Source organism: Rhynchophorus ferrugineus, unplaced genomic scaffold (genome assembly GCF_030347505.1).
Source record: "Rhynchophorus ferrugineus isolate W39M unplaced genomic scaffold, kcgeb_rfMv2 rfM2, whole genome shotgun sequence".
Classification (NCBI taxonomy): domain Eukaryota; kingdom Metazoa; phylum Arthropoda; class Insecta; order Coleoptera; family Curculionidae; genus Rhynchophorus; species Rhynchophorus ferrugineus.
This window is the reverse complement of record NW_027472581.1, coordinates 89,241,466-89,266,406: the sequence shown is the minus strand read 5'-3', so window position 1 is coordinate 89,266,406 and position 24,941 is coordinate 89,241,466. Positions and strand designations below refer to the sequence as shown.

General features: G+C 29.1%; 4 protein-coding genes across 6 annotated transcripts in view; 3 read left to right on the top strand and 1 right to left on the bottom strand.

Moving 5' to 3' along the window:
• Positions 1–5,584: 5,584 nt before the first annotated feature.
• LOC143191618 (aldo-keto reductase 1B) lies at positions 5,585–13,009 on the top strand. Its single transcript, XM_076396871.1, has 7 exons — positions 5,585–5,719; positions 7,543–7,706; positions 10,961–11,081; positions 11,138–11,332; positions 12,406–12,605; positions 12,662–12,780; positions 12,852–13,009. Exons 1-7 carry the CDS (start codon positions 5,618–5,620, stop codon positions 12,929–12,931), a joined length of 981 nt encoding a protein of 326 aa, XP_076252986.1. The 5' UTR covers positions 5,585–5,617; the 3' UTR covers positions 12,932–13,009.
• A 1,580-nt stretch (positions 13,010–14,589) lies between these two features.
• LOC143191619 (aldo-keto reductase 1B) lies at positions 14,590–17,417 on the top strand. The gene is made up of 6 exons (XM_076396872.1): positions 14,590–14,767; positions 14,861–15,145; positions 16,317–16,511; positions 16,571–16,759; positions 17,068–17,234; positions 17,292–17,417. Exons 1-6 carry the CDS (start codon positions 14,693–14,695, stop codon positions 17,332–17,334), a joined length of 954 nt encoding a protein of 317 aa, XP_076252987.1. The 5' UTR covers positions 14,590–14,692; the 3' UTR covers positions 17,335–17,417.
• A 1,138-nt stretch (positions 17,418–18,555) lies between these two features.
• On the top strand, positions 18,556–21,859 carry LOC143191617 (aldo-keto reductase 1B). Its single transcript, XM_076396870.1, has 6 exons — positions 18,556–18,716; positions 19,907–20,191; positions 20,973–21,167; positions 21,225–21,424; positions 21,485–21,640; positions 21,696–21,859. Exons 1-6 carry the CDS (start codon positions 18,642–18,644, stop codon positions 21,739–21,741), a joined length of 957 nt encoding a protein of 318 aa, XP_076252985.1. The 5' UTR covers positions 18,556–18,641; the 3' UTR covers positions 21,742–21,859.
• Positions 21,860–23,215: 1,356 nt separating this feature from the next.
• The window catches only part of LOC143191610 (uncharacterized), a 49,609-nt gene continuing 47,883 nt past the window's right edge, over positions 23,216–24,941 (bottom strand). For all 3 annotated transcript variants that reach the window (XR_013004572.1, XM_076396861.1, XM_076396859.1), the window contains exon 12: positions 23,216–23,879. Coding sequence is in view for 2 of the 3 variants with exons in the window: in XM_076396861.1 (XP_076252976.1) it covers positions 23,492–23,879 (388 nt within the window). In the remaining variant the exon portion in view is untranslated. The remainder of the gene's footprint in view (positions 23,880–24,941) is intronic.

Sequence of the window (24,941 nt, the reverse complement as noted above, 5' to 3'; positions counted from 1 at the left end):
TTTGTTTTACTTCTACAGCTTTCACCAATCAATTTCTTTCCATCAATTTTTAATGCATTAGGATCATATAGCTTACAGAAACTTTATGAATAAGTACCAGTTAGATAACTGAAAATGTATACTATTATTATTAAATATAAGAATGTTATTTGCATATTATATGTAAAAATTAATAATATATATTTCCCTTTTTAAATAAGTAATGCAGCTAACATATCTTAAGAATAATTCTATATATTTCACGTATAACTAACAAATACCGTTATCAACATCAAAACAAATGAATAAAAAATTATTTTAACAATAACCTACGTTCAGAACGTATATTTAAATTATCAATAGTATTTTTAATAATACACAATATATAAATCCTTATAATATTAATGAATGACCTAGGTATATAAATTTTAATAATACTTGAAATTATATTAGATAAAATTAGATTGCAAAATAAACAATTTACTATCAAATGTTGATACACTGTTATAAGATCAAGAGAACTGTTGTTATATACATGGGAGTAATATTTAATCAAATATTTCAATATTATGTAAGACTTAAGTTGGTTGTTGTTTAGATATTTCAACATGACTGACGCAAATTGGAAAAAGATAAAGATATATTGTTCAATAAGTTTTGTCGTTCGATAAGGAAAGCACTATTTTATACTTAACAAACGGTGATTTTTTGATATGTATCGAAGTTGGCTTGAGTTTTCTCGCAAATATTTTCATCCAACCCACCTCAAAGTTAATCATAATTAATTAATCCACATTAATAGAAATAATTTATTAATTTGATAGCAATTCACACACACATTTTTCATGGTCGATATAAGCACGTAAATTCACTCGTAAATGTACTCTAACTGAGAAATTAATGTGAATCACTAAAGGGGGTCATCCGAGTGGACTACACACGATGAACCCGCTCCAAAGCGTGGGAAGACGCAACAGTCGGCTGGCATAATTATGGCGTCTGTATTTTGGGATGCGCATGGAATAATTTTCATTGATTACCTTGAAAAAGAAAGGACAATCAACAGTGTTATTGGACCGTTTGAAGGACGAAATCGCTGAAAAACGACCACATTTGAAGAAAAAGAAAGTGCTGCTTCCCCAAGAGAATGCACTGTGTCACAAGTCAGTGAAAACGATTGCAAAAATCCATGAATTGGGCTCCGAATTGCTTCCTCATCCACTGTGTTCCCCAGATTTGGCCCCCAGCGACTATATCCTGTTCTCAGATCTTAAAAGAATACTAGCTGGGAAGAATTTTTTGTTGAATGAAGAAGCAAATGACAAAAGACAAACGTTGGAGGGTCGCTATAATCAGTGTATCACCTCAAGGGAATTATGTTGAATAAAAAAACTAATTTTGTCAAAAAATGTATTTTACTATGGTAGGCCGGGATCTTTACAATTGACCTGTTATGTATTTAGCTATTATATACACTATTGCCACATTAACAATTTTCTTGTGGAAGAAAATGCTGTTGTGTATAATGAACTGTGTAAAAATAATTTAGGTTTTTTTTTCACGTTTTTCAAACGAATGTATTCATATAAATGATCTGTTTATAAGAGAAAATGAATGCAAGTTTTTCAACTGAATTTGATTTTCTTCTTCAAACTTCGAGCATGATCTGTTTCATACATTATTGGCATATGTGATCGAATTTTCATAATCTTTTTATATATTTATACCGTTGACCTCCAAATAGCTAATTTATTTGGTATTCTGATACCAACACGACAAAGCTCAAATTAAATATACACCAACATGTGCTCAGTATTTTTTAAATTATCTGCAGATATTTTAGAATTATTTTAGCATGTGTATTTAGGACAAAATGGCGAAGGAACATTTCGCGTATTAAAATGATTAACTTAGTCTAGAAACTTCTTTTTAACGACCAAAAGAGAACGGTAGAAACAAAAACATGAATGATTCATAATAAACCTTTAAAAAATTCTAGAGAGATCATACGTAAATGTATGTTTTGTAACAAACTTTTTTCAAGTGTTTTAAATTTATTTTTAGATTTAAAGTTATTTTTATACTTGATCAAAATATTTAACGTTTTTTCATTGTTAATTTATTATGGCATCATTTAAATTTTCAATAGATATATCACAAGAATGCTATAAATTGACAATATGGCAATGCAATCAAACAAGAATGTTTCTTCAAATTATTGATTTGGTTGTTTATTAGTTTTACCATTTAAACATTTCTCCATTTTGATCTGACTGTCCAGGACTTTTCTTGATATTATTAATATATTAGTATATGTATATAGGTTCTTTAAAGGTAGAAGCTATAAAAAGTCAGAATGGAAAATTTCATTTATAATAAGTTTAAGGCTGCCAATAGTATTATACTTGTAAATAGATAAAATTCATGATACTGAAAAATTAATTGATGAAATTGAAATATTGTAACAATTTCGAAACTAAGTTAATATAAATGTATTACTGTAAATAGAAATTATGCCAGTAATGAAACATATTGTAAACATATTGTTAAGTCAAGGTTCCATTTTCTAAAATTTAATTTAAAGTTCAAAAGACATAAATACGTAACGCTTTGTAATAAGTCATTTGAAGAAAAATGTCGGATCAATTATATAAAACTCAAAACAGCAACGAAATGACATCAATATTATAATTTAATTAAGTCGCAAAACATACAATTTAAATAATAATATATATTAATTAATTAATATATATAAATAATGGTTATAGTCATTACCATGAGTATAAAGACTCTTAAGATTAAATGTATTGAACGAATTTTGACACTATTTTGCATGACAAAATATATATTAATCATTCCACCATTGACATTAACATATGAATATTGATAAAATAATGGGTTTTTATATTTGTACTTGATGTATTACTGCTATTATCACAAAAATATATTAAATTCATTTATTGTATTTCTTCTATTGCATTGATATTTGTACTGACGTAACTGACAAATGTCTATGAATTGAATCTGAATTGATAAATTAAAAATTTTTGACGAAATGTTTTTGGGTTAGGTTAAAGTGCTTTAATATCCCTGCCAAACTTTTCTGTTATCTCTTTTATAACAAGAAAAGATACATATAGAATTCATAAAGTATATTTAAAAATTGATTATTACTATCTTATACTATCTTACTAAATTCATGTATTTCAAAAATAATAAATCAAAAATCAAGTTTTGCTATTAATTGTTTTATAGACTATACATAGACTTGACATAGACTTCCAACATCGATCCTTTTGCAAAATATAACCATAGAGTATATTACTATATGTATATAACCTGCAATTGATTTAGGGACATGGAAGGTAAATATAGTTATGAATTTCTTTAGTTTATTCAAGATTTGTAATTAAATTATCAAATATTTGGCGTAGTATTTCACACATTATATTTGGTTGATTTAAATATCTTTATTTTTAACCCTAAATGACTTTTAAACATTGTTTGACATTTGTCACAAATTTCTGACACTTGAAACCAATTTAAAATTTTATCGTTTTCTTTAATATTTTAATGTAAAAAAAACATATTTGTGTTCAATTCCTCTGAAACCTTACTTTACTATTTCATCAAGTAACATATTTTTTTAATATTATAAAGTTTCCCTAGTACTGTATATTGTTTTCTGACATATAATTAGAGAAAGAAGACATTTTATGTGGGATTGACTTATTCTTAAGTCGTGTAAATATTGGAAAATTTTTAAAACCAACCTCTGGTTGCCTTTTTTATTCTGGTTGCCTGGAAATTATATTAGACGCCTACAAGCGGCTGCTGGTTTAGAACACAAAGTAATACCGAGGATATATCATAGGATGTTATTGTAATTGCTTAAACAAAGATGTTTGACATGAAAAAAAGCGATTTTCTAATTAATGTAATAATTACTTACTTGTTTTGTGAAAGTTTTCTTTATAGGTACCACATATTTGGTATGTGTAGGCGATATGTATTATTATGTAGATAACAGAACGTATAGGATTATTAAAAAATACTAAGATCTTAATAGATTAGTACCAGTAATAGAAAAAACTAATGAAAAAAGTACAGTAATCATTTGTTGCATAAGTTCTTTTTTCAATTAGCTCATTAAAAATAAACACTTCATTGTTATACTCGAATTTAGTTGTAATTATTTAGTTGTTATTTGAATATTACGAAATAATTTTCAAACCCAAGTACTCAAATAAATAAAGATTATCTAATAACACAATCTAATTTATGAAGAGATTAAACTTTGCACGTAATTATCTGAACCAAAACATGGTTTTATCAATTTACTCCAATATTTGATTAGTTTGTCATTGAACTGCTTTAAAATCTAGTGGAAAATATCCAGCGGATATGTTTAATCGAAATCGCCGCCAAAAAATATCTGGATGCTAAGAAGGAAAGACCTACTCAATATAAATTTTAATATTGGGACTATACCCACCAAAAAATTAATGGAAAATTCTGCTGACCTTAAACTTAAGACTACCAACCCTGTCCATCTATTATTTTTCAGATTAAATGATACTGAAATAAACTTTCTATTGCAAATATATATTGTGGATATATATCTACTGGTTTAATTTTCCATATTAAAAATATTACATGGAATAAATATTAGTAATATATTAGCAGAACACACAATGCATATATTTTAACATAAATATTATGTAATAAATCAAAAAGTTATGTTAATATAGACAGAATGATAATACCATACATTAAAAAACATTATGTAATATAAAATAATACACCGTAATAGTCATATATCAAAAATAATATTATCTTTTCAATTAACAAGTTTTATAAACAAATAAATGTAAATACAAGAACTCTTAAGGATTAATTGTAACCGAATTTAGCTTAGTTACAGGGTCGTAATTTGGCTGTGACATTGATTTGACATATCATATCATGATCACATTTTGGAAACAAACATTACTTGAAGCTTTCTTATCAGTATGCTGGCTCATTTTTTACTAATTTTATAACGTAAGGTTATCTAAACAACATATGCGAAACAAAATATACTATTGTGAGGGAATAAAAATAAAATTAATTATTGTATAATTTGCCTTTATTGTTAAATAATATCACCAGATTCGATTTCAATTATTCAGTGTCAAAGATAATTTAATTTAGCTAGCTAGGATATACTTATCAAAACAATTAATTATTTTATAGTTTCCTGTTAATTTTTAAAATATAATATTACGAAAAAAACTAATATTAATTTTCTTTATTTTAAATAATACTTATGTTGATAATACAGAAAACTATTTTTTTAAGTTATTATTTTAAAGTATTGTATTGTTTGAACTAATAATCCTGATCATGTATAATTAAAATAGTGAAATAAAAACATAATAAAAAATTTGACACGTATTACTATCTCAAGTAATAATATATCAAATTTACAATTTAGTAATTATAACCGACATAATATTTCACGTCAAGAAACCGATTGAAACGTCAAAACGTGGTCAAAATATATTCCTGAAATTGTTTAAGCGCGAGTACGGTTCTGGAAAAACTATTCAGGTTTGTTGGTGTATATATTTCTCGCAGGAAGAGACGCGGCCAGTATATGTCAGGACTATCTAGTGTGGTAAAAATGGCAGGCAAAGTACCTAAAATCAAATTCAATAACGGGCAGGAATTTCCTGTATTTGGCCTGGGAACCTGGAAGGTAAGTACATTACAATGAATTATATAATGTCAGTTTCATTCAAGTAAATATTTTATTTTACGTCTTTGTCAACGATGTTTTTGTACAGTATATTTGGCAATGTTGTCAATGTATTTCTAATTTTTAAAATAGAAAAAAAGATACACTGCGAAAAATTAAAAGTAGTCAAATGAAAGATAAAATACGGAAAATTGTCAATTAATTTTAGTTCGCGGGTTTTTGTAAATGTACCTAGAAAATCAAGGTCAAAAAGCCGGCACGAAATCATAATACAACGATTACCGATTATTGTCTTAGTTTTCAATAGGTGAAATAATGATCTTTGACATGCCATTGTTGGGATTAAAATATCGGTTGGTAATGTTCCTTTCAGTTTTGTTGTAAACATTCTAATCCTACATATTATCAGACCATATTAATTGAAACTTGGGATAACACAGGTGTAATAAATTAGAATGTATTTCGTTAACATTTTGACAGAATAACAAATATTTGTTTTCCTTATCGTTTAATAATATGGTCACTAATTTATATCAGGTCTTAAAATGGGGTTTCTTTTTTTATTCTTAGCGCAATTTCGAATTTTGATGTGTCGAAGAAAAAAACAGAATATTTTAAAAGTGATTTTAACATATTTAAATTCAGTAAATTAAGTATGGTAATAAATGTGGCTATCCTTGTGGATATCAACATTTATAGATGGGCCATATTACTTTTAAATTGTGGCATGTTATTTGTAAAAATAATGTTAAGTCTTATCTGTATGTTTGGTTGCCGTAATTGTAACATCATTTCATTCATAAATAAATCTGTTAATTATAATTAATTTTATGTTCTTTATTACGTTACTGTTATAACTTCCTACCATTTCTCGATATACAATATTTGATAATTTTTAGTAAAACATATAAGATAAGAGAGCTGTAACTTGTCATATTATTATATATTAATAACATTAATAATAACGTATAGGGCAGTAGTAAATTATAGAAAATGTTAAAATATCAACTAGGGCCAATAAGAATGAAATAAATTAAGATGGGACCTTAAAATGCTTTCAGAGGAACGTAATTTCGGGATTTTCATATTTTTCAGAGCAAATTTATTCACTACACTTTTCAAGCACTAATTAATAATTCAGGCGATGTTTTGATGGATAGTCGTTAGCTACTTTTCTGGTAAAATGATTATTCTATCACGAATGATAAATCCATTCTATTAAGAGTTTTGCAATATATGTTATCAGCATTGTCGTGATGAATAACAATGACTCTCTTTTTGATCAATATTAGCCGATTATTTAATCGCAATCCTCAGGCAGCTCATAAAAAACAATTTCTTCATTGGCATCCTAGCGGGTCTATAATCCTTTATGAAGCTTTTCTAGGTTTCGGTCGTATCTATAAATGTCAAACGCAACATGTATATTAATAATGTATATTAAATGTTATATTAAAAATGTTAATACCGAGCGCTTGTTTGATATTTTTTAGACATTAGTCATTTTAATTATCATCTCACTGTAGCAGTAATATCTAACTCGTACAAAAAAATATTAGGTTTTTTTTTGTCAAAATTTACTTAATTACTGTCAAAATACAAAGTCTCATTATTTATCACATTTATATTACATTGTTTCGTAATATTCTTTCCCGTAATTTTAAATAAGGTCATCAAGATCATGCAAATCGTTATAAACTAATACTTATAATTAGTATCACTTGTAATGTTTTATATTGTATTTATTATTAGAGCCAATTAACTATAGCTTAATTGCTTGTTATATTCGCTTAAATAAGTGATAAACACATTTATTTTTACAGTCTAAACCTGGTGAGGTTACCCAAGCGGTGAAGGATGCCCTGGATATTGGATACCGTCACATTGATTGTGCCCACATATACGGTAATGAGGCTGAGGTTGGGGCTGCCCTAAGCGCTAAGTTGGGAGATGGCACTGTCAAGAGAGAGGAAATATACGTAACTAGGTATGAAATTTCTGTTAATAAAATGACTTGTTTATAAATTAATTGACTTATCACTGATATTTTATGGGTATAACAGGTCAATTGAACAGTTACCGGCTTACCATAGTAAAGCACATTTTATTTGCAAAATTAGTTTCTTTTATTCAACATAATTCCCTCCAAGGGTGATACACTGATTATAGCGACCCTCCCACTTTTCTTGGCATTTTTTTTTGTATGATTTGCCCTTTGCTTCAAAATAGACATTAGTTTCGGTGATCACCTCTTCGTTCGACGAAAATTTCTTCCCAGCAAGCTTTTTTAATGTTTTCGTCGGTAAAAACCTCTTTTGGGCGTCCACTGTGTTTACAGTCTTCGGTGCTCATTTCACCATATCTGAACTTAGCATACCAATCGTTGATGGTTGATTTTCCTGGGGCAGTATCCGGAAACTCGGCATCAAGCCAAGTTTTTGTTTTAAATTTATTTTTTCCCTTCAAAAAGCAATATATTATCAACACCCGAAATTTCTTTTTATCGATGTTTTTCACAATAACAAAAATTGCTTCACTCAGAAAGCTATAATTCACAAACTAATGATCCGATAGCTGTCAAATTGATACACCCATCTTTTGAGGGTTAGGGCTAGCTAAAACATATGGATTTAATTCTAGTAGCGCCATCTATGTGTCAGGCCGGGGACTTTTCAATTGACCCGTTTTAACATTTTTATTACGGAAATTGTATTTAATTGAATTAACAAGTATTATGTAGTATCACATTAAAAAAGCATATATTGAAAAAAAATTGGTATAATAATGTACTGAAAATAATGAATATAGAAAAATGTCAAAATTATCAGATTTATTTTATATATATTTTTTATTATATTTTATATTTTAGATATTTAAAAAAATTAGATATATTTCTTAAACATTATAAAAAACCTTTTAATTATTTTTAACACTTTTACAATTGGTACTTTTAAAAGTTTGTTAAAAGTATTGTTACTTTTTAAAATATTTAAGAAATATCGATATTTTTTTAGGCCGATTTATCAATATTTGAAATTTTTTCTTAAAAACATCGATATATATTTTGTAAAATATCAATATTTTTCGTTGTTGTTGCAATGAAAACATCGATATCTTTATCGGTAGCCGACATCCCTAGTATGAATTGGTGTTGTCTACTTCCTATAGTCCTCTAGCATCATTAAACCTCTCCCTTGGTCCGCACAATTGCCAGATCTGAAGATAATCGAGCTGTTATGGAGAGTTTTAGATCATAGAGTGAAAAGTAGATTTACATCTTCAACGCCATTGAAATATTGGGCGGATGTTGATGTACAGGAATAGTACAATATTCCACAGGAAACTATTCAGACACCATTGCGTGTAATTATCAGACGAGAAAGAATTGCAGCTGTTGTGGCTCAATATAAATAAATAAATATTGTGTAACACCTAATACTAAAATAACACACTAGATCAATAATATCATTGAAACTAAAATACATTTTGAAAAGAATCTAAATGAATTAAATATTAGCTCCATTCTATTAATTATTAACTTACCATAAAAAAGCTCCAGCCAATTATTTAAATTATATAGCAAAACTTCGAAGTTATAAATTAATTAGAATTACAATTAAGCGTCTATTGTTTTTTTTATCGGTAACTTATTATGAAAGAACAGAACCTTATATTTTATTAAAATATTCACCAGTCTATTGTTACCAGTTTACGTTAACTTATTCATTCTACTACTTTTCGAATTTTGCAGATACCAATATATACATAACTGACTTCATCTATACAAAATTACATTTTATTAAGATTGAATTAGAACTTTATATTAAATTATTTCTTCAACAACTCAACTTTCTGGCTCACAATTTTTTATTTCCTTTGTGGTTTCAGAAAAAAAAAAACATTGTGTTGCATAGTTGCGTGAATATTTTAAGTCCATTCTTCAACTAGTTTCCTAGTTATTCGAACACAAACATACGGAAGAAGAATAACTTAAAGATATACGAGAATTGTTCAAGAAAAAAGTTCTTAGAGAGAACAAACTGACTCTCTGATTATTCCAAACTATCTATAAAATAAGACTTAGGAACATTCTCAGAACGGACATCTGTTTGAGGGATGTCCACCTTCCTCAGTCTGTTGTTACAACATTTTACCTTATAACCGGAACGAAGTTATTCCTTATAACCAGAATATAATTTTTTGTTTCCCTTTTTGAGTTTTCCATAAAAGTTACCAACATAACAGTTTTAATCTTTGCGAGTCTTACAAAAATACCATAAATATTAGCGTTGGGAACTATCGACTGTTTAGTAATTGACTACTTTTTACTATCGACTGTTTCAATCCCTATTTTCGGTCCGACTGATTTTGTTACTATTTACTGTCGACTTTTTCAGTCGTGTACTTTTAATAATATATTGTATATTAATATAGCAGCATTTTGGAATGATATTTTTCAAGATTGTATATCAAGATTTCAAGAAGATAAAAAGATTGTAAAAAGAAAATTGGGAATGATAAATAGTAAAATACTTTTAACTGTTTTTATGGCAATAATAGGTAATATTTCGATTACTCTCTCGATTTTTGTTAAAAAATATTTCCGTTAATTAAAAAAGCTCTATTAGTTATGGTGCGATCATTTTTAATTATGTCATGGATTAGTTTTTTTTTCTATGATTAGTTATATGTTTAATTTTTATTTGGTTATTGTACATCTTCAGTTTTTAGGTTTTGTTTAAGTTCTATTATAATAATTCTACTTCGTTCAAAATGAAATTACAAATATATATATATATATATATATATATATTTTCTATGATAATTAATAGTATTTAGTAATTAATTATTTTTTAAAGTTAGTACGTGAAGGAATATGTACATCTCCATCTCGCTTATACTACCGTTGGAAAATATAAGCACATTTAAATTAAATGTTCTAAACAATTATCTTAGTCCTTTCCTCTCTCACAATTTGTACAGGAAAAGGTACATCTTCGTCTGACATCACGAATTAAAAAAAAAACAATGGAACCGTGCATTTGACTGAAAATATAATTACTATTTTCAGTCGATAGTTCCCAACGCTAATAAATATTAATACCCTTTTTATATACAGTAATTCAAGAAAATATTGTTATCATAACTAACACAAAAAAATATAAAATAAGTTCTAGGAAAAAGACACATTTTTCTGATGGACTTGTTATATATATTTATTTTTAACCCTTTTTTTTTCAGTAAATTATGGAACACAATGCACAGACCAGACCTAGTCGAACCTGCCATCAGAACCACACTGAAAAACTTAAACCTTCAGTATCTCGATTTGTACTTGATCCATTGGCCCTTCGCCCTAAAGGTAAATTATTGTTTGCTCGTTAAGATACGAGTTACTCAATGATCATTTTACCGCAGGAAGATGGCGAGCTTTTCCCAGTAACAGAAGACGGCAAGGCGGCATTCAGTGACGTCGATTATCTCGACACGTGGAAGGCAATGGAGGCTCTAGTCAAAAAGGGTCTTACCAAGTCCATTGGTATCTCGAACTTTAACAAGAAACAGGTCGAGAGGCTTTTGGCCAACTGCAGTATTCCTCCAGCAACTATCCAGGTAGAGATATATTTGTTATTAAGAAAACAACGTTATATCAAATATCAAAAACTATAAATCATATACTGTTAAATAAATAATTCATAAGTATACTACTATGTAGTCCTTCCAAAATGATAGAGAGATAATGGAAACCTTATTTCGTCTCCCTATATATTTATATATATATACCATATACCATTAAGTTCCTCGGTGTACAAATTGATCTGCTAGTTAGATATCTCAACTTTAATATCTCAAATTCTCAATTTAATCTATTGAATATCTATTTTGGGTTTACTCAAAAATATATAGCAAACCTTATTATTTGTAATATTCTATCTGGAAAATCATTATGTAATGTACAAATAAAAGGTTTCAAATTTACATTTTTTAAAGATATTTGACAAAAAAATATTATATCATCGGCGATAATATCACGGCATAAAATAAAAACGTTTAAAATTAAAAGAAGAGGTTAAGAGAGACCTACTGACAGTATAATAAAACAATTTTCTGGGGCATAAGATGTTGCCCTTGACTCGTTTATTCATATAAGAACATCTGGAATTGAAGTTATAGAGTCATCCCCCGCTAGTATGGAATGTACATTATTTAAAGAGCCCTCACGTCCATCTTCCTCTTCACATTTTCCTAAAGACCAATGAGATAAAAAAAAACAAATAAATGTTTAACGCTTCAAATGATTTCTAAAAATACTAGCCGAGGATGTATATTCCTGAATCCATGAACTATATCAAAAAAATCTTAGCTAAATAGTCTTAAGCCAATACATTTATACGGATAATTACACTTTTTTTTTCTTTAATGAAAAGAAACCCTCAAGGTAGTTACTAATTGATGATAGTTTAGCAAATTTTTTCTTACTTGGACAATAAATTTTACACCAAAATTCCTGGTGTATTGAATATCGGTTATTCCTCTCTTAATAGATTAGCATTCAGGAGCTATAATTTTATTGGAACTGCAACTATTGATCCAAGAAGAAAAATTCCCAAAATTTCCTATAAAGTTAAATCTATTTCTCTATACCTTATACTAATGGTAATGAACTAATCAATATGTATTTACAGATCGAAGTTCACCCCTACCTCAATCAACAAAAACTAATCGATTTCTGTCAATCGAAAAATATTGTGATCACCGCCTACAGCCCATTGGGTTCTCCCGACAGACCATGGGCCAAACCAGGTGATCCACAATTGCTGGATGACCCCAAGATAAAGGCTATCGCTAACAAATATGGCAAGACCCCAGCTCAAGTTGTTATTAGGTTTGTGCTTGTTGTTGCTTCATCATGTCCGTGCTTTAACATGGGTTTATTTATAGATATGGTATTCAGAGGAATCTTATTGTTATTCCAAAATCTGTGACGAAATCCAGGATCCAGGAAAACTTTAACATTTGGGATTTCCAATTGTCTGCTGATGATATTGCCCATATGATGAGTAAGTGTTTTTTTTTGTACTAATTTTTATTTGCTCTTACTAATATATCTTTTGTTTTTCTTAATTTTCAGTGCCTATGATCACAAAGACCATCCTTTCATCCGTGATGAATACTAATTATCTTACAGACAAAATAATCGCAAGACACTAAATCACATTACATTCTAATATATACCTTACATATCAACTATTTGTTTATTTTAAATAAATGTTTCAAAGTTTAGCAAAAGACTTTTGATTTCAATATTTTTTTCAATCCCCGAATGTGTAAATATTTAAAACCTTGATTTTTAAACTTTTTCTTAGTATGCTTTGGTATCAAACCAACATTAATTTTTAAGGAAGTAAATACAAGTATTTTAACAAAGATATACTTATAGAGAAATCATATGCAATTAAATAACTCTTAAAATAAAACAAATTAATAGAATACAGCATTCTCTATGAATTGAAATAATCTTTATTTTTCTAAAAGCAATAAATACGATCCCTTTAGAACTCAGAATTTTTAATATTCGACACAATTGAAAACAAATCATTGGATATAGTAAATATAAAATAGTTCCATAACAATAGTTACCATGACAACATAACAATAGTAGGTCAATCCATAAAGTACTTTTCCAGTTTTATGGACACAAACGTACAAAATTATAATGTTTGGATATATAGATTTTACGAGGGCTGTTCAAGAAATATGTCCTTAGAAAAAGTAGAAAATAACTAAATCTTGGTTGTTTTTTTATGTTTTTCTCAACATAATCATTTTTTAATTCCATACGCTTTTCAATAGGTTTCTCTGACTATTCTAAACTACCTATAAAATAATGTTTTGGAAGATTCTTTAAATAGACATATTAGAATGTTTGGGCGATGATCTACTTCCTCAGCTGACACCTAGATATAAAAAAGCTACTGGATATTAAAAATGAAGCCGCGTAAGTGATGTAGCTGTGATTTCAAACTAAAAGTGAGTTTACTAAAAAAAAACAATTTCTAAAGGTTTATTGAAGGACCATTGTATGAACAATATAACTAATATATTATTTTTATTGAAAATAAGTATTATTTCATGAATATTTTTATAGCAATTAATTAATTATTTTTATAGCGATTAACTGATTTTTAACATATAACTAATATAATCACTGAAGTTGACTTTTCAAAAACATTTAAACACAGCTCTTTCTATAGATAATGAAATATTTATATTAATTTTGTTATATATTTATGCTATAATATCATGGAATTGGAATAAAATATTAAAATATTTGGTATTGTGTTTTAATTTGAAAAAATATATTTTAATATAAAAAATAGGAAGTAATAATTTAACTAAATGTTCAAGATCATATTTGCTTTCAAGCTCTTTGCTACGAAACAATGAACTAAGCAGTACATTATTTCGGCACTACCAAATCTGAGAAACTAGCGTTCTATATATAGAAATCGACTGTGTTTGTTCATTAAGTCTCAACAAGCGTTCTACTAGTAATTTTCTTTTTATTAAGGCCTAAAGATAACATTTCCATCAGTGATGTAACACACTAACTTTAGAATCATTAGAATTATCTATGATTAAATACTAAAGTTAATATAATTACATAAAAATTTTTCCCACATTCTTTCTAGTTTATGACATAAGTTTTGTTAAAAAATGTATTTAATAAAATATATAGGTTTTTAAGAAAGATATACATGAACCATCAATATAACTTTCAAAACAATCAATTTAAATCCGACTCTGAGTTACCTCTTAATAGATTCTGATGATATAAAAATAGATCTTGTTACGTGCTTCCAAATATTTTGTTTTATAACAAAAATGTGATGAAAATCATGTTTGTTTTTCTACACATAATGTGTCGTATTAAATAATAAAATATGAATTAGCCATAATTAGTTCAAAATTATGGCCTCTTGTGTACCCAAAGTTACGTTAAATAATGGTGTTTCGATACCAGCGATTGGTTTAGGTACTTGGCGGGTAAGTAATTAGTACGAATAATTTAACATTATCTAGAGATCCTCCACCATTTCATTACAATATTTTATATTAACAAACCGCGATATATTTCAGGCAAATAAGGAAGATGTTAAGGAAGCTATTAAGCACGCGATAGATACAGGTTATCGCAACTTTGACTGTGCTTTATTTTATGGTAATGAGGAAGGAGTGGGAGAAGGCATACGTGCGAAAATTGCTGAAGGAGTCATTAAAAGACAGGACGTTTTTGTCGCAAGCAAATTATGGTGCAATTCAATGAGGCCTGACTTGGTCGAATCGACGATTAAGCGAAGTTTGAGTAATTTTGGATTTGACTATCTTGATTTGTACTTGATACACTGGCCTACAGCTTTTGCGGTAAACAATGTCTTTGATCCAGGAATTATTTATTAATTTGAATAAGCATTTATTGAGAGAGATTGGTGTAAATTATGTTATCATTGGCTATATGCGCACATGCGCATTGCCATTTATATCGGTTTCGTCATTTTTTATTACTTATTTATAAAGAAATATTTATTGAAAACTTAATTAATTATATTTTACCTCCTTATATTGTATCTATGAATGATTGCTTTAACATTCAGTTTTTTTTTCATCCATACTGATTTCTTTTGTTTCACATTTGTTACCATTCTATGTTCTCTTGTTTTATTGGTTCTTTGAGTTTTCTGTTAAGATCTTTACGATTCTTTTTTTTTTGATATCTTGTCATATTTTTTGTATCTTAAATTTTATTTTCTTAGAGTTAGTACTTTGTAACCATTTGTTATTTTTCTTGTTATACATTTGTTTTATTTTCTTTTGTTCATTTTTCTTCTTCTACGTCTTCCTTCTATCCTCTTATCTTATGTGGCCATTTCTTTATCTGACTTTCCTTTAGTACTGTTTGATATGGTTTTAGTAATTTACTGCATTTTTTGATTTATATTTATTATTCCTTCTTTCTTTTATATTCTTTTAACTTTTGTGGTATCTATATGATTCCGTGTTTTTCATTTCCTGTTCCCATACTGTTAATATTATCACTTTCTTCCTATTTTTCCTATTAATTGTTTTATCCTAACAGATCAATTGAAAAGTCCCCGGCCTACCATAGTAAACACATTTTTTTGGCAAAATTAGTTTTCCGTTCAAGGGTGATAACACTGATTATAGCGATATTTTCGATACCATTTTTGTGCTTTACTTCAAAATACGATTTCGTACTTCAAACGGTCCAACAATGCTATGTAATAGTCGATGTTGATGGCCTTTCCTTTTTCAAGGTAGCCAATAACATCATTTTAAACAAAAATAAAAAAAATGTTGAAAATATATTCACAGAATAGGCATTTATCAAACAAATTAATCTAGATTCTATATCTGTCGTCTTAAAATGACATCTGTCACATTTAAAATGTCGGTTGAGTTTATGACAAAGATGACTGATAGATGGCAGTGATAAAAATAATTAATTCCTGGTTTATTAGCTACTGTTCAAAAAACAAAGTCGTTTTTCCATTGATTATGTTCAGGGTTATTTCAGGAAGGTGATATTTTATCACCAAAAGATGATAAAGGTGACACTGTATTTAGCGATGTGGATTATGTTGATACCTGGAAGGCGATGGAAGCAGTCTGTAAAAAGGGACTAACAAGATGTATAGGCGTATGCAACTTTAACATAAATCAGCTAAAAAGGATCTTAGATGTCGCAGAAATAATACCAGTTACTAATCAGGTTGGGCATATTTCACGATAAATAAAACCGACGATATAAAAGAAATGTCACTATTTTAGGTGGAGTTGCATCCTTACTTAACGCAAACAGACTTGGTTGAATTCTGTAAACGTTCAAATATTGTGATAACAGCTTATAGTCCATTAGGGTCACCAGATCGACCTTGGGCGAAACCCTCTGAACCAATATTAATTGAAAATAAAACTATAATTGATCTATCGAAAAAGTATAAAGCAACCCCAGCTCAGGTAATTCTTGAATATACTCGATGGTGCTAATAACCTTGTTTGCGCAAATTTTTTATGGACTTACCACTCCTCTTATGGATTTACCTTACCTTACCTTTATTGATAGATTTTCCTTCTTTTGGGATCTCATTCCATTTTTATTCCCTTTTGGAAGAGTCATTCTAGAAGTATAGACCACCCTTCTTTCTTTTTGAGTTTCACGTGTTAATTTTCTTTCTGTAACTCTACTCATTCTATAACCATCACTTATTATGGAAGCGAAATGATGAAAATGCATCTAATATGATTAATAATAAAAATATTTCCAGATAGTGTTACGATATTTGACACAAAAGGGTGTGGTACCAATACCGAAATCTTCGAACGAGAAAAGAATCGCAGAGAACTTCGATATATTTAACTTTGAACTAAATATAAAGGACATGAGAGTTATGGATGGTTTGGATTGTAATATGAGATATCATCCATTCCATGAGTAAGTTAATCCGCAAAATTATTAATTTGTTCATAAAAAAGTGTTCTTATATTTCAGTGGTATGGGTCATAAGCATTATCCTTTTAAAGAATTACAATAAATCATCTTACTCCATTTTTATAGGTAGAAAATTTGTAACAAAACAATTTTGCGAATAATAAATTTGATAAATTTGTTCATAGTTATTTAACAAATGTATTCTCTTATATATTCCTTACCTTCCAGGATTGCCAAGTATATTTTCTGCACTTTTATTGAGTGTAACTGGAAAATTAAAAATCACAATGATGATACCTTACTATTAGTAAATCCTAGTAATATTAGTACGTAAGAAACTTTCAAATATATCTTTATTGTTAACTTTGTTTATAAATTTTTTATGTATAGAGGAACCAATTAAAATGACGTTAAAATAGGGGTAGTAATTATGTTAGAAAAGTTCAAATAAAAAAAAATTGTATTTCCAACAAACATTGTTGGCAAAAACATTGTAGTATCAAACATAAAATATATCTTTTATGTTTTTCTCAAGTTGAATCCCCTTTTTTCCTAATATATTTTATTTTATTTGCTGATATGTCAAAAAGTAAAACATTAAGGAATAATTTTGATATTCTTCATTTAATTTACTTATATAAATATAATAAATTGTATTTAAATCTAGTAATCCACAATATTATATCCGTAATAAATATATGTTTCCTTGAATATAGTCCCAGAAGAAATTTTAAGTATTCTCATATAAAATTGTTTTTATATGAAATGTTAATTTTCCCAAATATAGGGAAAATCTTTTACATATGGCAACACTGATGCCTAATGTCACACTACATTTATAAAAAATGATTATATTCTCCGAAATTGTTATTCGAATACCGAAAAAAAAAACAACACTCTTGGAAACCAAGTACAGATTTTCAGAAACATATTCGAGATAATATCTTTATTTTCTGACGTTGGTTAACAACTTGAGATGATTTTCTCACAAGTAGTAACTGAAACATCGAAATATTTCCACTTGATTATTGTTAATTTTGTTATTGATATCGAACATAATACTTATTATATTATTTACGTATACTTAATTATAATACCTAGTAACAATTAACCACAATACTTCAAAATTACATATACAGTTACCAATAAAGAAACTAAAAAACATTACATAACCTATTTTAATTTTTTTCTGTGTAAATACTCGTCGGTTTCATTGAACTAGACATCTATTTTGACAGAATAGGATGACGCTCCTCAAAATCATAGATAAATGGAAACAATACGCATTCGCGGTTATTTTTGGATGACCTTGAAATTATATAAAACTCCGAACACATGGCGCTAACGCAGTTATTCGAGGTGTTCTCGGTTGTGTTAACGCTAGATTAGACACTTGCAGGATCGCGAAACATGCCACCTAAAGTACCTAACGTTGTCCTGAATAATGGTAAACTGTTGCCCGCTCTGGGTCTCGGTACGTGGAAAGTAAGTGACAACATTTGTTTACCTATTGTTGTTATTTGGAAATTTATCTTTTATCTAGGAGTCATTTTATTGTATGTATTGAATATTGTTGAATATAGAATATTAGTTGTTTTCAGCTATCTTAACACTGAGTATCCATATTTCCTGAATAATTAAATATTTTTTATTAAAAAATCTAAATAAAATAACAAAACTCTGTCTGTATTTAAAGTTTGGGATTTTTTAAAAATTAGAATGTATTTATTTCAATAGGCATTGATCGCTAAATTGGTATATGTTGTATTGAATCAAAATGTTATCCATGTCGACAGTTATCATATGAGTGGATGATTGTGTTTCTTTTACTTGCTATTGCTTGTTTTTCTCGATATATTATCACCGGTAAATGTTTTAACAGCTCATATACATTAACACCGCTGATATTCTATTAAATACATCTCAGCACACAAGATTAAGTGCTTAGATTCTTTTGAGGATTTATCTGAAGAGTTGTAATAAAGCTATATATACTCCAGTTTCATATCTCCTTGCAATTTTCTGATTTCCTCAGTGACAATCGGTATCTGAAGGTCTCAATTTAAGTAATCAGTCCAATGGTATCTAGATGCACCTACAACACTTCTCAGGATCTTTTTCTGGAAAACTTGTACTTTATGTATATTACTTTTCGCGGAACATCCCCATAATTGAACTTGTCCATATAGGTTTCAATACTTGCTTGTTTAATAGTAACGTATTATAATTTCTTCCAATTAACCAATGAATTTTCTTCTATTTTAACACAGTTCTTTTCTTTTCTTCTTGTTATTGGTGCTGTGCTGTCTGATTATACCTGAACTGCACATGCACAGGTTTACGTTCGTGAATAGTTATTGTCCAAATATTTATATTGCCCATTGTAATTTTTGTGAGGCTTCTTCACTATTGTCTGCGACAGCGAGAATCGTAGTATCATCAGCAAATGTAGCCATCATGATATTTTCCATTTGTGGTATATCACACTTGTAGAGTAAATAAAGAATTGGCCCCAATACACTTCCTTGTGTTACACCTGCTTTAGCTTCTTTTATTGTAGAGTAGGCTTCCTGTTCTTTGACTCTAAACGTTCTGGCTGTGATGTGAGATTTTAACCGTTCATGCGATTTTTTGTAGCCTACATAAAAATAACTAATTATTTTTTTTATTAACAGTCCAAGCCTGGTGAAGTAACACAAGCCGTCAAAGATGCCATCGATGCCGGTTACCGTCATCTTGACTGTGCCTTGTATTACCTCAACGAAGAAGAGGTAGGAGCGGGAATAAAAGCTAAAATTGACGAAGGCGTCGTGAAGAGGGAAGACTTGTTCGTCACCAGCAAATTATGGTGTAACTTGATGAGACCCGACTTGGTGGAACCGACCATCAGGAGAAGTTTGGGATACCTGGGTCTCGATTATCTTGACCTTTACCTTATTCACTGGCCCACAGCCTTCAAGGTATGTATTTAAGTTTGTCATAAATGTTATTATAGAGAATATATATTAACTTACCCACGACTAAATAAAAGTAAGATTGAATTATTCAAAAAGCCATTTAAATATTTATCTTTCATGGGTGTTGGACATTGAGATAAAAATATTAAGTTCACTTTTTTTTAAATTGTTTCTCCTTAATTTCAAATCAATTTTTCGATATCTAAAAATAAGAAAATCTTAAAAATTTTTTTAAACAATTGAATCAATTCAATCAATGTATATAATTAAATAAAATTTTCCACATTATCTCTTTTATAATTATTTTTGGAATATTACGACATCCTGTTACATAAAATTCAAATTAAATTTAAAGAAAAATGAAGCGGAATTATTTTTTTATAACAAATTGTTATCAAAACCAACATTTTTCAAATTAATATTTACACAATACTTGAACCAAGACCAAAAATCCGGCAATGAGTGGAATTTTGGTGTACAACGTCAATTCTTAATATGCTAAATTTACGTTGTTATCAGTAGCGAGCACTTTTTTGTTAATATGTTTTCGAATCTAGCTGATAAAACTTGATGAAATTAAAAGTCGGTTGCCGTTTCTATAGGAACGTTCTATGTTGAAATGTCTTTGATATCAGTAACAAATAAATCTCTTCATAGATAGTATCAATAAAAACAAATATTGACCCTGTACATTTTGTATGTTACTTAATTAAGATAAATGTGGTTTATATAGTATGTTTGAAATACTTATTTTGTGAAAATTAACTCGAAATGTATATTTTAGCAAGGTGAAGAATATACGCCAAAGGGACCCGATGGCAAGACGCTTTACAGTGATATCGACTACGTAGACACATGGAAAGCTTTTGAGGAAATCCACAAAAAGGGCCTGGCTAGGTCAATTGGTGTCTCGAATTTCAACAAGCGACAACTAGAACGATTGCTTCAGAATGCTGCTGTTAAACCAGTCACCAATCAAGTAAATAATACTTTAAGACATAGCGTAAACCGAGAAATATACAATGTAATATTTTAGGTTGAATGCCATCCATATCTCAACCAAAAGAAATTGACTGCCTTCTGTAAATCTCAAGACATTGTCATCACCGCTTACAGTCCCCTGGGTTCTCCCGATAGGCCATGGGCCAAACCTGGTGACCCAATTTTAGTACAAGAACCAAAGATTCTCGAAGTAGCCAAAAAATACAACAAAAGTCCCGCACAAGTAATTTTAAGGTAATTTGATATCATGTTCTTCAGCACAAAAAGTCTCATTTATACATTTTCTTTTTGTAGGTATTTACATCAACTTGGCGTGGTACCAATCCCTAAATCGGTAACCAAATCCAGAATAGCCGAAAATATTAATATTTTTGACTTCGAACTCGACGCCAGTGATGTTGCTGTTTTGGATACGTTCGATTGCAATGGCAGGGTATGCCAGCATTCAGAGTAAGTGTTTAAGAACCTAGTGAAATGTCGAGTTTAACCAGCTTTATTATTTCAGGGGAGCTGGACATCCTAATCATCCTTTCGAAAATGATGAATATTAAAACTTTTTTCTCTTCAGCACTTTTGTCGAGAAAATTATACTTTCAGAGCACACTTTATTTTAAAGAACTTCACTCAGGTTGTTAATTGTTGATTTTTGAATAAAAAACGTTATTGTAACACCGTTTAGATTATTTTTGTGTTAGTCATACATTTCATTGATATATAAGCATATATAAAAAAAGCATATTCAAAACCTTCTTTATTGCAAATAGGTTAATAGGTAACTAATTGCACTTGGAATTCTCTTATCATTCACCATATTGTCGTGAATTTACTTCGAAGGATTACTAGCTGTTTGAAGAACTAAAAAAATGTTTCAGGAATTGAAGTTTCACTCAAATGAAGAAGTGATTTCCGATGTTGAAGCCTCTTCTAAAAACAATGAGAAATATTATAAATGGAGTTAAAAAATACAGAAACCTTGGACTGAATGAATATTTTGATATGAGTGAAGTGAAAAAGCTTTTGTTTTTTTCTGGACGACATTCAGACTTTCTTCACTTGTCATAGTTATATTTTTTTGTTTGTTTATTCCATGTAGACTTTGTTGCAGTTATAATTTTTTAAACTGTAATGTTTGTATTTAGAGTTAACCTTTTTAAATGTTGTTTCAACCCTGAGTCTCTAGATGACTTATTTAGTTGTACTTTATTTTATTTATTAGTAAACGCACTTATCAAAGTAGCTTTTCTCTTATTTTTCTTGTTTTCGTTGATAATGAGTTTGAAGTAGTATTATTCATAATTATTCAGTTCTTTTTGTTTGTATAATGAGTCTTTGCCAGTAATTAAGTTATGCTGGGTGGTGATGGAACGATTGAGGGTTTATCTGTATGTGTATAAGTTGGTTTATGAATAAGTTAAATGTTTTTGTTTTTGGCGTTTGATGTTTTTTTTTAATTAGTACATTGTTTTTGCTTGTGTTGACAGGTATTAACATAAACTCATAAATAATTTAGTGGTTTAACAAAAGTAAGGATTTGCCATTATGAAAATTCAAACTTAGAAAATGATAAATATTATATTTCCTTTTCTGAATTTTTATTAAAAATATAATACTTAAAAACACTTTGTTTATAAAACTTTTTATAAGCTTTAAAAACTATTAGATTCACAAAAAGTAATCTACTTTTCCAACAATTAAATATAGAACACTATATAAGTAATTACGATTGCAAAGTTTAAGTAAAAGGAACATTTTCGAATGACGAAATGTTTAGACTATATGGTGGATGCGCTAAAAGCTCTGATTTAACTAACGTAATAATTTGAGTTTTTGCCATTATGTGAGCGTTGAAAATGACCTTATTCGGATAATGTTTTTGATATTGTCACCCAATCAATTCTCTTTACTTTTTGACAGAATATCTATAGTGTATTATGTAAGTAATTACTTTATTCATGTGTAGGTAAATGTGACGAGTTGCTTTACTAATTTTAAGGAGAGAAGACGGGTTATTAGCAAAGACAAATCTCATTACAATTATATTTTTATTTCGTACAGAAAAGATACAAATATTAAGAATAAATTTTAAGAGGAGATATTATAGAGTGCAAAAAAAAACTTAGGGAAACAGTAAAACGTAAACTTATAGTGTGTGTTTTAAAATGCCTTAAACCTAAATTAACCTCGATATATAATAAACATTTTTATAAAAAATGTATCGATCTCCCGCACAAGCGAAGACAAATTCAGCACGACAAAAGAACACACTAATATTTCGCCACATGAAACTTATGTGTACTTATTTTATTCTTCGGCTTCCGGTATCGTTGGCGGGATGAATATGGGACCGTTCTGACTAGACGGCATGAAATTGGGATCGTTGGGATTAGGCGGTAGGAAGAAGGGCCTGGGTTGAATTGAATATTGGGGATTAGATGCGGTAGCTCCGTCCTGATTGCTGTCCATTCTCGAGGATTCCGCGTCCTCGTAGTCTTCTTCGTCTACGGACGATTGTTGTTGTTCTAGATGGCGCTCGAGTTGCATCAGTCTCATCTGGAAGTAGCGTTTCTCTTCGTTGATGCAGGCGAGGTCTTTTTCTTGCTCGGCTATGACTTGCTTCAGATCGGAGATGATGTTGAGGTCTTCTTGACGCGACTCTCGTCGTTCATAGCGCTGACGCACTTCTTCAAATCTAAAAAGACATAATCTATATTATTCGTTATATTAACATTATATGATAGACGTATTAATAAATAATCATTGCTGTTGCTACGTAATTACATTTGTTTATATCTAAGAATATTATTTTTCCTTTTGTATAGTTTATGGCTCTTATGTACTAGATCATTTAACTGTCTTTGTAATATTTGTAACGTGGTAAATGAGTTATGACTTGATACAATATAGTATATTGCATTTTAATGAATGTCCGGTCTAGGCCAATATAAGAAAGGTACCGACAAACAGAAAACACGTGTCTAGCAAAAGGATGTCTTATTGGCTCTTTGTCGAGTGGACATATAATGGAGGTTTCGGTACGGAAGAAATTCTGAACGACTTGAGATACAGATCGCTTGTAATCGTTCATAAATTGAGACTCCGGCTCACATTCAACTTTTCCACCAATTGTTTCTATCTTTAGGTTTGGTCTTCATTCTGTAACTCATGCAATTCCGCATCTTTAAAGGTTTTAGGCCTATTAGGACGTTTTTATTTTTAGCGTTGAAATAACCACATTTGGATTGTTGAAACCATGTTTCAGATGCTATTAAGGTTGAAGCATGCTCATCACCTTATGGCCCTCCTGAACTATCTCATGGCTTTTTACGTTTGAGATTATTGTATTAGATCGACTTTTTATAACCAGTTCCATTTTCATTTCTTCTGGATCTTTCCCATCGCATTTAAGCATCTGGAAAGGTTAGTGATTCATTATCTGCTAAGCTATTCGCAAGTTTGAGAGTGTAAGGTGGGTCTCCTTCCAATAATTCTCGTATTTCATAACTTTCTGATTTCTCGTAGAAAATTACATATTTTTAATTTGTTGAAAACAAAACCGACAATAGAAAAACAAAGCTAGCAAATTTAACACGGTTAGGTTAGGTTTTTCGACAGTTCTTTTCATTAGTTTATAATTCGCGTTATAACCAATATATATCGCTGATCAAAATTCATAATAATAAAATGTTTATTTATCATATTCATTTTTCCTAATCCAAAATTAGTATAAAAGTCGTGGTACTAGAGGAAATAT